Raw genomic sequence first — 19,146 nt, forward strand, 5'->3', positions numbered from 1 at the left:
TAATGTAACATCAAATAGCCCTAATTATTTTAACATTACTTTTTTAGAAGGAGAGAGAGAATAAATCTTTTGAGATATTCCAGAGACCCTCTGAAAAATCCCAAAGTTAAAAGAACTGCATTTAGGATTTGGTTTGGGGAAGTTTGTCAAAAATCTCAAAGGTTTTAAAATACTTGGTCAGGTAGGTTATTGTGAAACAACAGTTATCCATCTAAGCATAGTGACCATAAAAGACTTGCAGGCAAATACAGAAAGTTACCTCATTGTAAAGAAACCCAACTAACAAAAACCAAAAAACCATAGCTCTTTTAACAGAGAGGATTTAGGGTTACCTCAGTGGCTCAGTTGATTAAGTGCCTGGCTTTGGCTCAGGTCATGATCCCATGGTTTGTGGGTTCGAGCCCCGCATCGTGCTCTGTGCTGACAGCACAGAGCCTGGAGCCTGCTTCAGATTGTGTGTCTCCCTCTCTCTCTATTGCTCCCCCACTCGGGCTCTTTGCCTCTCTCTCAAAAATAAACATTTTAAAAAATTTTAAAAAAATAGAGAAGATTCAGCTTTCTTGAGTAATTAAACACCTGATAAAGTCAACACAGTAAATTATTTTGCCAGGACACACAATCTTTGTTTTCTCTGAAGATTACGTTAAGAGGTGAAGAAAAATCTTTCATATTCTCTCAGCAAGAGCAGACCAAGAGTCCAAGAAAACGTTGTCCTTTTAGCAGAGAGACAGCCAAATTCTAATTTTGTACCAACTTACTTTTTATATTAAAGCTTATTTGCTTGGGGTGCCTGAGTGGCTCAGTCAGTTGAACATCCAGTCTTGATTTCTCCTCAGGTCATGGTCCCAGGGTTGTGGGATTGAGTGCTGTGTTGGGCTCCACGCTGAGTGTGCATCTTGCTTAAGATTGTTACTCTCTCTCCCTCTGCCTCTCTCCCCCTCTTGTGCTCTGTCTCTGTCTCTCTCTCTCAAAGAAAAAAAGTAAAAAATATATTAAAAAGTTCATTTGCTTAATTAAATTTATTCTAATCTTAGCCAGTCATAACCAGCTTAAAATTCTTTTCTGAAGATTCCTTTTCTGCAAAACTTAGTGGCTTTAATTGCATATGTTAAAATTTAAAGCCTTCAAAAAGCCTGAATTTTTACTGAAAATAGAGAAGTAAACAGTTATGAACTATTAGCATTTTGTGGGGTGGCAAGCTTATACTTTTTATAATTTCTAGAAAACATGCTTTCTCATAATGACTTTCTCGGTCTGACATAAAACATGTTTTGTTATTGATCTCCATTTATTAATTACCTCCTGTATTTTGTGTTATCTAGCCATCTATCTTAAACTTCACAAGTAATTATAGTTAGAATAATAGTATTTATTTACAACTATTATATTATTATTTTTATTCCTTTCTTACTACATTTCTGTTTTCCTTCAATATTTCTTTTAGTGAAGGCCTATTGTTGATGCATTCCTTTGGTTTTGGTTTGTTTGTACAAATATTTATTTTACCTTTTGAAAAATTGTGATACATTAGCATACCATAAAATTCACCATTTAAAAGCATACAATTCAGTGTTTTTTTAGTATATTCACAACCATCACCACTAATTCCAGAACATTTCCATCACCTTCAAAAAAAGCCCTCATTGGGTCACCCATTTTCCCCTACCTCTAGCCCCCTGGCAACCAGTAATTTGCTTTCTGTCTCAATGGGCATGCCTTTCATGGACATTTGATATAAATGGAATCATACGAAGTGTGGCCTTGTGTCTGGCTTCTTTCCCTTAACATAGTGTTTTAAAGATTCATCCATGTGCTCATGTGTGTCAGTAGTTTATTCCTTTTCATTGTTCCATTGTATGGCTATGCCACATTTTGTTTATTCATTCATCAGTTGATGGACATTTGAGTTGTTGGCTTTTATAAATAATGCTTCTGTAAATATTTGTGTACAAGTTGTATGGAACACAACAATTCATTTGGGTAAATGCTTTGGAGTGGAATTGCTGGGTCATATGATAGCTCCATGTTTAACTTTTTGAGGATGTGACAAACCGTTTTCCAGAGTAACTTTACCATTTAAAATTCTACCAGCACTGTATGATGGCTCCTGTTTCAACTTCATTTTTGAACAATATTTTCTCTGGGTATAGACTTTTAGGTTAGCTATTTCATCTTCCCTCATTTCTGTTAAGCTTTGAAGATAATGTGTCTTTTCCTGTCCTCTATCTGTTTTAACATTTTCTCTTTGTTTTTGGTTGTTAGGAGTTTGACCATGATTTGTGTAGGTCTAGTTTTTTTGTTATTTTGGGGTTGAACGAAGTTCTTAACAGTTGGTTCAATATTCTATGCATTGTGTTTCATCGGTTTTAGAAAATTCTTGGTCATGAGGTATTCAAATATTGCTTCTACTTCCTTCTCTTTCTTCTGAGATTTCACTGTAGGTGTGTTAGACTTCTTAGGCATGTTTCTTATTATGTCTCTTGTGTACCTAACTTTCTCCCCCACCCCTTTCTTTTTGGGTGTATTTCATTTTGGGTATTTTCTACGGACTTTTCTTCCAGTTTATTAATCCTGCCATTTGTTATGTCACATCTTGTAAACCCATCCACAAAGTTGCTAATTTGAGGTATTATATAGTTTAGTTTTGGGATGTACATTGAATTCTTTATTATAAGGTCAGTTCTCCAGTGAGATTTTGTCTTAACCTATTTTGTTTTTGAAATATACAACTAATATGTGTTATCCATATGGGACTTTGGTGTAAATTCAAAAAAGGTCCTACTCTCTAGGCATAAGAATAACTTGGTGAGTTGAGAATACCTTTGTAAGACTTAAAAAGTGGTAGCCCCCTTCCTGTAGGCCATGCAGCTCTGGGCCAGGGGACAAAGGCTGGTTTTGTATCTCTCTTTTGTCTTCTCATCCAGACATACTTAGAAAGTGAACAGATTCTACAACTATATATATATATATATATATATATATATATATATATGCCCTAATATATAATAGTAAGCTATGCTCTGTTTTCAGAGGTTTTTTTTTCATATTTTGAAAAAAGCTAATATATGCATATAGTAAAATATCAGATAGTATAAAATGGAAATGTTGGGTACCTTCCTAATCCTTTCCAGTCCTGAAATAATTTTCTATTGAGGCAGTTACTCTACTGGTTTATGTATTGTTTCTGGCATAATTAATCCATATATATTTAAGCATGTAACTGTGTGTATGTTTATGTATTATTTCCTCCCCCACCCCTTTTTTCATGGGATATAACATATTCTGTATTGCTGTTCTGCAACTTGATTCTTTTCTGTTTTTCCACATCAGTATGTAAAACCTGCCTCATTCTTTTGGCTGGATTTGTAGTGTCAATTATTGATCTGATTATTTTGATGTAATGAAAACTGTTTTTCTGTTGTCTAACATTTAGGTTATTTCTAACCTCATGCTAATACAAATGATGCTGTTATGAATATCTTGCATATGTGACTTTGCTTACATAGGTAAATGTGCCTTCAGGATAAATTACCAGAAGTGGGAAAAATTTCTAGAATTCAAAGGATACGTACCTTTTGTAACTATTCCTTGGTTCTATAATGAAATCATATCATTTACCACTTCCTTCAACTATGTATGAATGTAACTTTTTCTTTATTCCCCTTACTATGAAAATGTACTGATAATTTTTTTCCATTAGTATGAGAGAAGAAAAATAATATCTCAAGGTTTAATTTTCTTTTAAAATAACTGAAGTCATGGGGTGCCTGGCTGGCTCTGTTGGTAGAGCACGTGACTCTTGATCTCAGGTTCGAGAGTTTAAGCTCCATGTTGGACCTGGAGCTTACTTTAAAAGAAAAAACAAAAAAACTGAAGTCACACATTAAAAAAAATGTGCTTAAAAGCTATGTGGATCTCCTTTCTTATCTGCCTGTGCATATTCTTTGTCCATTGGATTTTTTATTTGTAGATTTTTACATAGTAAGAAAATTAGCTTATGTTGCAAAGAGTTTTAAAATTGATTTGTTACTCATATTTTCACTTTTTTTAAATTTATTTTTTCTTAGATATTTAAAGCTTTTATGTTGTCAGATTTATGTCTTTTATGTCTTTAGGTTGTGTTATAATTAGAAAGGCCTTCCTTAGCTTATATGATAAAAAATTCTTCTATATTTCATTTTAATAATTTAATAGTTTATTTTAAACATTTAATTCTTTGATTCATGTATCATTTTTTGATATAAAGGATGATAAGTATTTTTCTGTATCATTTGAATGCTCAAAATTTATAACTGGTCTGGAACTATTACAGTTTAGTAATTGTACGTGGCTGAGTATTCTGAGCCTATTTCACTTATGTTATTGCCACTATCATTTCAAGATGAGTTTGTCAGAGGATCATTGAAAAATATCGACCATGTTAATATTTGTTGACATCCTTAAACTGTAAATACTGGAAATATATGAGAAAAGAAAGAATATTATAATCAGTTAATCTAACTAAATTAGTGATTCAGAAGTTTATTTTATTTTAGTTTATTTTTTTGAGAGAGAAAGAGCACAAGTGAGTGAGGGGCAGAGAGACAGAATCCCAGAAGGGATAGAGAGAGAGAGAGAGAGAGAGAGAGAGAGGGAGAAATAAGTGGGGTTCACCCAAAGTGGGATCATGCTTTTACCTGAAGTGGGGCTTGAGCTCACCTGATGAGAGACTTGAACTCACGAACTGTGAGATCATGACCTGAGCCAAAGTCAGATGCTTAACGACTGAGCCACCTAGGAGCCCTGAAATTTGATTTTATTTTTTAAAATCTCCATGGTATTATCCACTCTGTTTCTGAATTTAATATGGCCAGTTGTTCCAAGTACTGTATATATAATCTGAAATACATGCAGGGGCCTTTTTTCCCCCCTCTCTGTCATGCCAAGTTTATTAATAGCAGAGAAGATAAAGAGGAACTAGGTAGATTATATTCCTTTTTTTAACCGTACACAAAATGCTATTTATTAGCCTCCTAAGGATAACACCATAACTAGCTTATTAGAAACAGGCATAGTTTGACAGTTTAGAAGCTTCTGTGGACACTTATTAGAGTGCCTTTTTCTTTTAAATTTATGGACACGTGGTGGTGGTGATTTAGTATTTATTTATAATCTAGTATTTATAATCTGTCTGCACTAGCACTTTTCCATGGTGTTTTACTTTGCTCTCAGAGGCTTTATTTAGTAGTTTATACCAGAGGGTTTTTGTTTGTTTGTTTTTTAAGTAGGCTCTACACCCAACATGGGGCTTGAACTCATGACTCTGAGATCAGGGGTCACATACTCTACCAACTGGGCCAGCTAGGCGCTCTAGTTTATAACAGAGTTTTAGCAACTTCCTGTCTGGGAACATACTCTACCAAAAAGATCCTTCGATCTCATGTGTATGGTATCTCCTGTCTCAGATTCACGGTGTGTAAAATAAAAGCTCTGAGGTCTTCCACTAAAGCAGAAACTCGTTTTCCTTGTTCCTCCAAGTATCCTGAGGACCTAGGGTTCTTAGGGGTGCATAATTTGGGAAATGTTACTTTATATTACTGTATATGGAGGTAGTGGAATGCAGAACTTTTCTTAATTTGATTCTTATTTGTGTTGGCATTGAACCAAATTATTACTCTGAGAAGTAGGGAGGGGATGCTCTAATAGTAGGATCATGTCTTTTTCACTTTTAAGCTACATTTGAAGCTAACCATTTTACTGTTAAAGGCTGTTATTTATATTTTTATGTCATACCCTTGAGTTTTCAAATATAGAATTGGTTTTCATAACTTATGGCTAGTACTGCCCTTATTTTGGACTCCTGATGACTATATTTTCCAAAATGAAATCAGTTTTATACATTGTCAGTATCTCAATACATTGGTTTGATGATGTGGATAAAAAAATTAAGAATCAAGAGTCAATGTTACATAGTCCGTTAATTTTCAAACAGTATGTTTCATGATCATAATTTAAAACAGCAACAACAGACTAACCAGAATACAATCTTGGTTTGTCACTTCCAGAATGAGGAAGTTGAGAGATATAACTTGAACACTGATATTGGACATTTCTAGAATATATTTTATTATTATTAATTTTATTTTATTTTGAGAGAAAGAATGCACAGAGAGAGAGAGGGAGAGAGAATCTCAAGCAGGCTCTGCACTGCCAGCACAGAGTCCAATGCAGGGCTCGAATTCTCGAACTGTGAGATCAGGACCTGAGCTGGAAACCAAGAGTCGGACCCACAACTAACTGAGCCACCCAGGCGCCCCAAGAATATTTTTAATGTTTCAAATTGTCATGGAAATCTAGTTCATGATATTCCTGTAAACGGGAAAAATAGTAATTGTCTGTGTGAAGATTAGCTCTGCTTTTTTCCTCCTTTCTGTGGAATTTGTCCTTTGTCCTCCGTGAAGAGTCTGGTACTTTTTAAGTATTGGTTGTGTTACATCTCAGATCTGTCCTCTTTTTTTTTTTTTTTTTTTTAAGATTTATTTATTTAAGTAATCTCTATACCCAACATGGGACTCGAACTCATAACCCTGAGATTAAGAGTCACATGCTCTACCATTCGAGCCAGCCAGGCACCCCTGTGTTCTTTTGAGTGGAGGGACTTAGTCTTAAAGAAAGACATGAGGAAGAAAATTATACTTTACACTTTTTGTTTTAATTGTACTCAGGGCAAGTCTGCTTGGAATTGCAAACTGTCTCTCGGGATACTGATGTCTTAAGTTTCTTCTCTTGGCACTGATGCAGTTCCTAATTTTCCTATTTTAAAAATAAGTAACGTTTGACTCATTCACTCCCTTTGGTTTTAAGGTCAGTGTTATTAAGTCATAGGAAACTTAATGATTTGGAAGAAATCAACATAAAAAACGGGTCTTAAATTGCCAAGATACGGTTTACGGCAGGTATTTTGTTTTTCTTTTTGGTGATTTCCAAGAACTGGTGTTTGTCTTTGAAATTCCATGGTAGAAGCCCAATTACCAAATTTGTCAGTCTAAAAGATTCATTGATACATTAAAATTTATGTTTTTAAATTTAAAAAATTTTTTAATTTTAGAATTCACATATACTTACTGTATAACATTTGGATAAGAAAGGTAACTCTGGGGTGCGTGGGTGGCTCAGTTGGTTGAGTGCCTGACTTCGGCTCAGGTCATGATCTCGTGGTCTATGAGTTCAAGCCCCGCGTTGGGCTCTGTGCTGACAGCTCGGAGCCTGGAGCCTCTTTCAGATTCTGTGTCTCCTTCTCTGTCTGCCCCACCCCTCCTCTCTCTCTCTCTCTCAAAAATAAATAAACATTAAAAAAATAAAAAAAAAATAAAGATAACCCATAATTTTATATCCAGAGATAACTTAGCATAGTTATTATTTTGATCATTTATTTCATTTTCTGAGTGCAACTATCTTAATATAGTTTAGATCATGTTTTCTGTATTGACTTGTATTTGTATTTTTTCCCTTAATATAAATAACTTTATGCACGTGTGTATGTAATCTCTACACCCAACATGTGGCTTTAACTCAGGTCCCAAGATCAAGAGTCTCATGCTCTACTGAGTGAGCCAGCCAGGCACCCTCACTTAGTAGAACTGTAAATTGCCAGGAAAAAGTCTAAGTATTCTTTTGCATTCTCTCATTCATTCATTCATTCATTCATTCATTTATTCAGTCATTCTGTCAATCCAAAAAATATAAATATAAATATGCATGTTTTTTAAAGTTTGTTTTGAGAGAGAGAGGCAGAGAGAGAGGGAGAGAGAGAATCCCAAGCAAGTTCCTCCGTGAGTGCAGAGCCTGATGTAGGACTCGATTTCACGAACCACAAGAACACAATGTGAGCAGAGATCAAGATTAGGATGCTTAACCAACGGAGCCACTCAAGTACCCCTAAATATGTATGTTTATAACTATATGTATATAGTTATAGTTATGTATAAAACAGATACAGATACATATGTATATATGCGTATATATATGCATAAAACAGATACATATGCATTCAAAGTACTATGTTGGCTGCTTCTTTGAAAGGTTATTAACTTTCAGGCTACAAAAGTTTACTATATAAAGCATACCATGAAGAATGTCTCTGTTCTTTTATTTATTTATTTTTACTTTTGAGAGAGCACAGGCAGGGAAGGGGCAGAGAGAGAGGGGGACAGAAGATCTGAAGCAGGCTCTGCGCTGACAGCAAGAGCCAGATTAAGGGACTTGAACTCACGAACCGTGAGATCATGACCTGAGCCGAAGTCAGACGTTCAACCAACTGGACCACCCAGGCACCCCAGAATGTCCCTCTTCTCTTGAAATTCAGACAAAGAAACCCTCTGGATTATCTGACAAAGTTTCTTTGTTTGTAGATTCCTCTCTTTGGTGCTAAGACTATTGGTCGGAGAAGTCCTGATGGACCAGTGTTGAGCAAAGCTGAATTTGTTGAGAAAGTTCGTCAGAGTAACCAGGCCTGTCATGATGGAGATTTTCATACAGCTATTGTTCTGTACAATGAAGCCCTGGCTGTTGACCCTCAGAACTGCATCTTATACAGCAATAGATCTGCAGCCTATATGAAAATCCAGCAGTATGACAAGGCACTGGACGATGCAATCAAAGCTCGACTTCTCAATCCCAAATGGCCAAAGGTAGAAATTTCATTTACTTTCACAGAATCTTTTGTGCTGATTTCTTATTTTAATGTAACATTTCATTGAATTTGCAGTTGTTAATATTTTGATACTCTGTACTTCAGCAAAATGTTGAATGGCTTCATTGAGCTGGTATGCTAGTGAATGGCTTCCTTTTTTATGCTTTGTAATAGTGCTCTCCAAGTTTAATTCTTTTCCTGTATGTTTGAAATTTGAATTTTTTTTCTACTCAGCTTCTTGATAGGATACATTTTAGTCATTTATATAGGTTTCCACATCTCCTTTTTACACAGATGTTTTAGATGGAGATTTTTTTTTCTTTGAATTTAAAAGAATTAATTTTATTCTGTCAATCATTGCTTGTTTTCAGAGTGGTATTTAACCAGAAAAACTTTTTTTCCTAATACATCATTTTAATTATCTATGTTCCCTTGGATAGTTTAAGGTTTGAATGATCTTTGTTTTGTATATACTTTATTTTCAGTGTGCCTGTTTGCTGTCTAACCCCCGTTAAGATGTACTGAAGTGTTTGAGATCCTTTTTATTGAGCCACGAAACCATTTGATACCATTTTTGGCTTTCTGTTGCATTAACAAAGGCTCATGGATATTTGCTAGAGATTTAAAAAATATTCTTACTGTCTTATTAATGCTATAGTTATATTAATTTATACTTTGTGGTAGCTACTTTTGGCCTCGTTCAGTGGAATTTCCAGTATTGCTGCTGCCTCATGAATTGTTTAGTATTGTGTAATTCCCTAACAGAGTTGTTTTGTAACTATAATTACTGCAAATCAAACAAAATCTATTTGAAAAAATTGTTATAGGACACCACTTGGGGGTTAGAATGCTGTTTTCAAAGGACAGACCCAGGTTCAAATTCCTTCTCTTTTGTTAATGGCTCTCTTTTGTCTGGCTTTTGGTAAATTTCTTAACCTCTCTAGGGTTAAGATAAATGGAATAATAATACCTATCTTGTGAGGCCATTTAAGAGTCAGAGATAATTTGTTACTTGTACATAGTATGCATTTGATAGATAATAGCTATGATTGTGACATTTTTATTGAAGGTACAAGTAAGTAAGTTATTCTAGCAAAGCTTGGCATGTGTCTTCTCTTTCTCTTTCCCTTTTTCTTTTAAACCTGTGGTTGATTGCAACGAGCCTGGTAAATAGCTTAATTCTCAAATTAAGTATTTCCATTCTTTCCTTTTTTGGATCCACTTATTTTATGTCCTTCCTATATTTGTGAACATTTTAAAACTTTCATCTTTTTCCTTTTTCTGTCATTCTACTTTCTTTTGTCACCGTCTTGCGATTTAGCACACACACACACAATAGCTGAAAAAGGTGCACTTTTATGATTATAGATAAAAAAAATCAACCTTTTAAGGTAATCTTACCAAGTTTTAGTCTCTGATGTTTTTCCCCTTATAAGTGAAGTTGTTCTATGTTTACCATTTGCATTAATATTTCAGCTCCATATTTGGCTTCAAGGAAAACTAAGTTAGGAATATCTAGAATTATGTAACATGTAAATTAGTTTTTATTATTGAAATCATGAAAGGGTTTTCATATACAATGTGATTCATAATAAAATTAATTTATAAAGAAATTTCCACTACTGTATAAATTCTTTCCATTTCATAAAAACTTTATTTTATACTTAGTTTTCTAGGAATATACTTACAATATAAAAGAAGGTTAAGTTGTACTGTTTTGTTGTAAAGATATGTCTGTTGAAATTTTATCAATTTTTTTTTCCTTTGCTGAAAAGACTATCTTTTCCCCATTGAATTATCTTTAGTGCCTTTGTCACAAATCATTTGAGCATAAAAGTGTGGGGCTATTATTGGTCTTTCTATTTTGGCTTTTCTAACTTTCTCATTAAAATCTTTTTGCCGGGGCGCCTGGGTGGCGCAGTCGGTTAAGCGTCCGACTTCAGCCAGGTCACGATCTCGCGGTCCGTGAGTTCGAGCCCCGCGTCAGGCTCTGGGCTGATGGCTCGGAGCCTGGAGCCTGTTTCCGATTCTGTGTCTCCCTCTCTCTCTGCCCCTCCCCCACTCATGCTCTGTCTCTCTCTGTCCCAAAAATAAATAAACATTGAAAAAAAAAATTAAAAAAAAAAATCTTTTTGCCTTTTGAAGTCTTTTTCTGAAATGTCATTATTGTCTAGTTTGATTAGGGAAAACATTAATTCTAATTTCTATTTATGGTAATTAAAAAAAGTGTTTTAAAAATGTTTATTTTATTTTGAGAGAGAGAGAGAGAGAGAGAGAGAGAGAGAGAGAGAGAGACAGAGTGTGAACAGGGGAGGGTCAGAGAGAGAGGGAGACACAGAATCTGAAGCAGGCTCCAGGCTCTGAGCTGTCAGCACAGAGCCTGATGCGGGGTTCAAACTCACGAACAGTGAGACCTGAGCTGAAGTCAGACACTTAACCAACTGAGGCACCCAGGCATCCCTCTATGGTAATTTTTTATGTAAATATCTCAGGGCTCCAGTGATTGGATAGAGTCTTTTATTTGTGTCTATTTTGTCTGAATGAGAAATGAGTTTGGTGTGTTATGGGCTGCAAAAGAGGTTATGAAAGCCTCTAAAAAGAATAAGCCCAGTGTTATTACCAAATTATGAGTTATCTCTAACTGCCTCTTAGCTATTGTCTGTTTATGTTCATTCTTTTTGTGTCCTGTTTAAGAAATATTTATCTTACTCAGGGTTATAAAGTTTTTCTTAGGTTTTCTTCTAGAATTTTTATAGTTCTTACCTTTCGGTCTTTGATTCATTTCAAGTAAATTTTGCGGTATGTTGTGAGATAGGGGTCAAGATTTATTATTATTTTTTCAATATAGATAATCATGTTCCAGCAACATTTGTTGAAAAGACTATCCTTTCCCCATTGAATGATCTTTGGTGCCTTTGTCACAATTCATTTGACCCCATAAAGTATGGTGCTATTATTGGTCTCTATTTTGTTCCACTGACCTATCTATCCTATGCCCTAAATGCACACTATCTTGATTACTGTAGCTTTATTGTAAGTCTTGACATCAGATATTGTGAGTTTTCCATCTTTTTTTTTTTTTAATGTTTATTTATTTTGAAAGAGAGAGAGAGAGAGAGAGAGAGAGAGAGAGAGAGAGAGAGAGAGAGAGAATGCATGTTTGAGTTGGGGAGGGGTAGAGAGGGAGGAAGAATCCCAAGCAGGTTCCTTGCTGTCAGCTTGGAGCCCAACATGGGACTTGATCTCACGAACTGAGATCATGACTTGAGCCAAAATCAAGAGTTGGGACATTTAACTGACTGAGCCATCCAGGCTCCCCTGAGTCTTTCATCTGTATTCTTCTTTTCCTAGGTTGTTTTTGATATTATTAGTCTTTGTATTTTTATATAAGTTATGAAACCAGCTTATCAATGTTTTTCAAAAAACCTCCTGGGAAATTAATGGGGTTGCATTGAACTTTTAGAGCAGTTTGGAAAGAATTGCCACCTTAACTTTATTCAGTTTTCTAATCATGAACATGGTATCTGTCCCCATTTATTTAGTCCTTCTTTCGTTTTCCTTTGTAACCTTTTGTAGTTTCTAGTGTTCAGTCTTGTACATATTTTATTAAATTTATTCCTAAGTATTTTGCTTTTTGATGCTATTATAAATCGATTTAAAAAATTTTATTTTCTATTTCTTCATTGCTAGTATATGGAAATGGAATGTATTTTTGTACTTTGTATCACGTGACCCTGTTAAATTCACTATCAAGTTCTAGTGGGGTTTTTTGCAGATGCCTTAGGATTTTTTCTGCACATGATCATATAACCTGTAAGTCATGACAGGTCTTTTTTTCTTTTGCATATGCTTTTTATTTCTTTCTCTTGATCCATTGTATCTGTTAGGATATCCAGTCTAATTCTGAGTAGAAATGGTGACAGCAAACTTCCTTATTCATTCTTGATCCTAGTGGGAAGGCATTGAGCTTTTCTTTGTTGAGAATGATGTCCTTAATCTGGTGGAGGATGTTCCTTTCAATTTCTGTTATGACTGAGTGTTGAATTTTGTCATTTTTTTCTTCATTAATTGAAATTATAATTTTTTTCTCATTTAGTCTGTTAATATCATAAATTAAATTGATTCTGTTTTGGAATGTTAGGCCAAGCTTGCCTTCCATGGGGTAAATACCACTTAGTTATTATGTCTTAATCCCTTTTATATATTGTTGGATATGATTTACTATAATTTTGTTAAGAGTTTTTGCATCTTTGTGAAAGATACTGATCTGTTTTCTTTTCTGATGATGTCTTTGATTTTGGTATCAGAGTGATACTGGCTTCATACAATGAAGTGTTCTCTCTTGTATTTTTTGAAAGAGTTTTTGTTGGATTGGCATTGTTTATTTCTTAAATATTTGGTAGAATTCACCAATTAAGCCATAATTGCATGTAGTTTTCTTTATGAGAAGGTTTTATTTTTATCTTTTTATATTTTAAAGTTTATTTATTTATTTTGAGGGGGAGGGAGGGGTAGAGAAAGGAAGAGAAAGAATCCCGAGCAGGCTGCACGCTGCCAGCACAGAGCCTGATGCCAGTCTTGACCCCATGAACCTCAAGATCAGTACCTGAGCAGAGATCAAGAGTTAGACGCTCAACTGACTGAGCCACCCAGACGCTTCTGTGGCAAAGTTTTAATTATGAATTCAATTTCTCTGATTGATATAAGACCATTCAAGTTTTCTGTTTCTTCTTAGTTTGGTATTTTGTTTGTTTCACTTAAATTTTTACATTTAATTTGGGTTGCAAATTTATTGCTATAAATTTGTTGATAACATTCCCTTACTATCCTTTTAATTTCTGTAGGATCTTTAGTGATGTCCTTTCTTTCATTCCTGTTATTAATTTGATATTAATTAATTTCTCTGTCTTATCTCATTAGTCTGTTTAGAGATTGATCAATATTATTCATCTTTCCAGACAATCAGCTATTAATTTCATTGATTTTGAATATTATTGTACATTTTCTCTTCCATCAATTTCTGCTCTTTATTTCCTTCTTTATAATTATTTTACGTTTAATTTGCTCTCTCTTCCTTTTTCTTTTTTTTTTTTTTAATATTTATTTTTGAGAGAGACAGAGTGTGAGTGGGGGAGGGGCAGAGAGAGGGAGACACAGAATCTGAAACAGGCTCCAGGCTCTGAGCTGTCAGCACAGAGCCTGACATGGGGCTCAAACCCACAAACAGTGAGATCATGACCTGAGGTGAAGTTGGACACTTATGATTGAGCCACCCAGGCGCCCCTTCCTTTTTTTTCTTAAGATGAGAACTTAGGCCATTGCTCTTAAATATTCTTTTTTTTTTTTTTTTTTTAATTTTTAAATTTATTTTGAGAGAGAGACAGAGTGAGTGGAGGAGGGGCAGGGAGAGAGAGAGAATCCCAAGCAGGCTCCGTGTTGCCAGTGCAGAGCCCGATGTGGGGCTCAACTCATGAACCATGAGATCATGACCTGAACTGGAACCAAGAATTGAAGACTTAACTGCCTGAGCCACCCAGGCACCCCTTAAATCTTTTTTTTTTTTTTTAACTTTAATTTAATTTTTTTGTGGGGAGGGGCAAAGGGAGAGGGAGAGAGAGAATCTTAAGCCGGCTCTGCATCCAGCACAGATCCTGATGCAGGATTTGATCTTATGACTGTGATATCTTGACCTGAGCGAGTTGGATGCTTAACCAACTGAGCTACCCAGGTGCCCTTTCTTCTTTTTTTAAGAAATATAAGCACTTAAAGCCAAAATTTTCTTTGCTAGTACTGCTTTTGCTGCATCCCACAAATTTTGATGTCCTGTTTTGTCATTCTGTTTAGAATAGTTTTGAATTTTCTTGGCAGTACTTACTTGATCCATGGGTTATTTTAGAAGTATATTGTCAAATTTCCTAATATTTCTTATTTTTAAAGTTATCTTATTGTTGATATCTAACTTAATCCCATTGTGGATGAAGAACACAATTGACATGATATTAACTTTTTAAAATTTACTGGGGCTTGTTTTATGGCCCATCATGTTTTATCCTGGTGAAACCTGCTATGAGTGCCTGAAAGGAATATGTATTCTGTAGTTGTTAGGTGTAGTTCTATAGATATCAGTTAACTCAAGGTGATTGATACTGTTGATGTCTTCTAGGTCTTTGATGACTTATTATTTTTTGGTCTAATTATTCCATCAATTGTTAGAATAGAGAAGTTAAAATCCACAACTAAGATTTTGGAATTGGTTCTTTTTTTTAATATTGTGAATTTTTGCTTCATGATTTTTAAAGCTCTGTTATTAACATATACCACTTTATTATTATTCTGTGTTCTTGATGAATTGATCCTTTTATCATTGTGCTAGGTCCCTTTTTATCTCTGGTAGTAATTATTGTCGTAAGGTAGATCTTGCTTGATTCTAATATAGCCACTTCAGTTTTTTTATTCTTACTCTTTGCATTATTTATCTTTTCTATCCATATATTTTCAACTTCTCTGGGTCTTTACATTTCATATTCATCTTTTTTTGACAATATATATTATTTCTTTTTTAAAAAAAGTTTATTTTTGAGAGAGAGAGACAGAAAAGTGAGTGAGCTCAGAGAGGAGCAGATGTAGAGGGAGACAGAGAATCCCAAGCATTCTCCATGCTGTCAGCACAGGGCCTGATGCAGGACTCAATCTCATGAACAGAGAGTTCATATCATGAGTGGAAATCAAGACTTGGATGCTCAACTGACTGAACCACCCAGGCACTCCTGTTTCTTGCTTTTTAAATCAATTTTTCCAGTCTCTGCCTTTTAATTGGAATCTGTGTTCATTAACATTTAATGTAATTATTGATGTTGATTTTTTTTTCTGTACCATTTTATTTGTATTCTCTGTTTTTTCCTGTTATTCTTTTCCTGATGTTTATTGGTTTATTTGACTACTTTTTGAGTTGATTTGTTCTTTTCTTTTGAGAGTTTTTCATTGTTTTTGATTGTTATTGATGTTGTTTGGCAGGTTGTTATTATTTTAATTGTTATTTTTTTTAGAGACAGAGAGAGGGAGAGGGTACAGGGGCAGAGGAAGATAGAGAGTCTTAAGTAGGCTCTACACTCAGATTGTGGGCTCAATCCCACAACCCTGGTATCATGATCCAAGCCAGAATCAAGAGTCAGACACTCAACTGACTGAGCCACCCAGGGGCCCCTGGCAGGCTATTATCTTGGTTAGAATAGAATTGCATACTTTGTTTCTTGAATTGCAGCTCTAGTTTCAGTACAGATATTTTGTCTTTATTTGAGCTACTCAAGGATTAGCCAAAGATGTGGGTAGACAGAATTTAAGTATCTCTTTTCTGGTTCTTGTCCTTCTGGGATTCTTTTCCTCCTTGGCCACAGGTAGTGGTTTCCTGTGCTTCAGTATTCTGATTTCCCCAGCCAGAATGACAGTGCTCCAGTCACCCTGGTCACCACTCTGATTGGGAACTCACTTAACAGCTCTCTTCCTCCAGAATCTGTTGGCTTTTATTCACTCTCCAGTGCTTTCAGGTAGGTTATTTTTGTGTTGTATCTAGATTTTGTAGTTGTTTTCTTTGTGGGAGTGGGTTCACTAGGATCTTGCTCAGTAGTTAGTGGAAACAGAAGTGATGTCTTCTCAGTGATCTAAGGTTCCTCATTTTCAGTGGATCCCAACAAAGTCATCTTGCTTCCTTAGGCCAAGTAGCTTTCCTGATGTTTTGAATTCTCTTTTTAGGGTCATTGTTCCTAGTTACTCGTCTTATTCATTTACAATATTTATTTCTGTTTCCTTTTTCATTCATTCATTATATTGGTGAATAGCCCTTCTGCATTCTGTATTCCTTATATATCTTATGCAGTGTATTTTCACAGCCAGTATTATAGTCCAGGTTATTATAGTTTCATTCTTACTTTGTTGTGAGTTAAAAAAAAAGTTTTTTTAATGTTTTTATTTATTTTTGAGACAGAGAGAGACAGAGAATGAGCAGGGGAGGGGCAGAGAGAGAGGGAGACACAGAATCCAAAGCAGGCTCCAGGCTCTGAGCTGCCTGACGCAGGGCTCGAACTCACGGACTGTGAGATCATGACCTGAGCTTAATTCAGACGCTTAACCGACTGAGCCACCCAGGCGCCCCTGTCGTGAATTTTTTTATTGTAACAATACTCTAATGAAAAACTTTCTGTTGTTTCGTGTTTCCAAGTAACCTGATATTCAAGACTCTGCACAAATGTTATATTTCCCCCTTTATTACTTGCTGCTGGGATGACAAACCTGCTCTTCTTATCGATTGTGTCTTTTCCTTTTTTTCCTTCCTTCCTGTTTATGCCAAACTGTGCCTGGAGTTTTGTTCCTTGCTTCTGCTTGCCTAATTCAATTCTCATCTTTCCCTGAAAGCTACATTGAGCTTCTGTGAATATGATAGTCATTTTGCTAATTTCAATTAATTATTTATATTGTTTTATATATATATATATAAATGTATGTTACTTGAGTGTATCTGAGTCTTTAGCTTGAAAGTGCCTGGAAACCTTGTCTTCTACTATAGCCCAGACATTGCAGAGAGAGAGAGGGACAGAGGATCTGAAGCAGGCTCTGTGTTCAAAGCACAGAGCCTGATGCAGGGCTTGAACTCATGAACTGTGAGATCATGACTTGAGCCGAACTTGGACGCTTAACCGACTGAGCCACCCAGCCGTCCCTCCTTAAATTTTTCTTTTCACTTTAGTGTCTAAGTCAAAGAGAAAAGAGATATAATTGTGCATTTCCTTCTTGAAGACTTCTAAGGAAGTAGATGTCACAGACCATAAGCTTTGACAATATAAGTTTTCTTTTTTTTTTAATTAGCCAATTTCCTCAATAGATTTAGTTCACTTTTTAATCAGTTGTGGAAGGGATCTAACATTTCTTTCAAATCTCCCACCTTAAAACCTTTCATGTGTTTAGTGAGTTAGCATAGTATAATGTAAATAGGATGTACAGGCAGTCTTCACTTTCATGGTAGGACAGTACCATAGAAGCAACTGTACAAGCTAAAAAATCTTACATGAACTTTGCAATGATTTCAACTGTTCTGTGGCCTTTTTAAATTTTTTTTAAATTTTTTACTTAAAAAACTTTTGATGTTTATTTTTGAGAGAGAGAGAGAGAAATTGTGCCTGCACGCGCATGCACACAAGCTCACACACACACATGCACGTGCAAGGGGGAGGGGCAGAGAGAGAGGGAGACACAGAATTGAAAGCAGGCTTCAGGCTCTGGGTGGTCAGCACAGAGTCCAGTGTGGGGCTCGAACTCGTGAATGGCAAAATCATGACCCAAGCCAAAGTTGGACACTTAACTGAGAGCCATCCAGGTGCCCCAAGAATGGAAAAACTATTAAAACAGATATTTAGTACATTGTGCTTTAAAATGTTAGAAACATTGAGAATGTTTTATTTTTTTGTATAAAACTTCTCTGTAGTTATTTGAATTGTTCTTGTTGCTTTCTTCTCATCGTATAAATTACAGTACAGAGTATCTTTTCTGTGCCTTGGTGAATTGTCATACTACTTTCTAGTTTGGGTCAGCTTATAAAATGTTAATCTTCAGTGTGAAATATCTCTGAGCATTCCTGCAGTTACAGTAATTTTGCCAGAATAATGTTCTCTGGAACATTTTAGCCTTTTGGTCACAACCACTTTCCTCATTTACGTTGACAAGTTCATTCTCAAAGTTCTTCTAACTGGACCTCTTCAACAGTGGCTGTGTCAACATTCCCATTGTCCACTATTTCTTCTATAACTCTCTTTGTGTTTGAGCTGAATTTTATCTTCAGCATTATCACTTTTTATTTCTTTGCTGCATTCATCTTTGTTCCTCAATTCTCCTTTTCCAAAACCCATTTTTATAAAATGTCCCCACGGGTTTGTCACTGGAAGATAAAGGGGCAACACAACCACCTTTTTGCTGTTTCTGTGTGAGCTGAATAACAGATGTATGCAGTGACCAATCATCACAGACTTTGAATCGAGTGATGTGATTGGTCATTAATCATGATGCATAACTCTTAATTATGTAGCAATTGTGGACTGAAAAACCAGCACTTTATGCATTTGTACTTTATGCATTTACTCACAGTTAATATACCATGGTAATTGAAATTTGAATTGTGGTATTAGGGAATTGGTGTAATTTAACTGTGGTAACTGAAATCCTCGTATATTGAAACAATATACGTGTGAAGCAAGAACTGCGGGTTTTTGGAGTTGGAGCTAAGTTATTTCCTCCTTACACGTTGCTTCACTTTCATATGCCTCAGTTTTCCCATTTGTAATTTGGGTTAATATCACAAACTTGAAAGGGTTGTATTGAGGATTAAATAAAATAATGGTAGGCACTTAGCAGAGCATTTTTCACATATAGTTTTTTTAATATATTATGATTATTAATGGTGATCACCCTCATGGTGATATTTGTATTTA

At 35.3% G+C, this 19,146-nt stretch overlaps 1 protein-coding gene across 3 annotated transcripts in view; it reads left to right on the forward strand.

The window, feature by feature from the left end:
• Nucleotides 1-19,146, forward strand: part of TTC28 (tetratricopeptide repeat domain 28) — a 627,778-nt gene that overhangs the window by 30,640 nt on the left and 577,992 nt on the right. For 2 of the 3 annotated variants that reach the window (XM_023241623.2, XM_045042316.1), the window contains exon 2: nucleotides 8,391-8,669. The exons of the other annotated variant lie outside the window; for it this stretch is intronic. In XM_023241623.2, the coding sequence (XP_023097391.2) occupies nucleotides 8,391-8,669 (279 nt within the window). The remainder of the gene's footprint in view (nucleotides 1-8,390; nucleotides 8,670-19,146) is intronic. 3 annotated transcript variants of the gene reach the window in all.

This window comes from Felis catus, chromosome D3 (assembly GCF_018350175.1).
Source record: "Felis catus isolate Fca126 chromosome D3, F.catus_Fca126_mat1.0, whole genome shotgun sequence".
NCBI lineage: Eukaryota > Metazoa > Chordata > Mammalia > Carnivora > Felidae > Felis > Felis catus.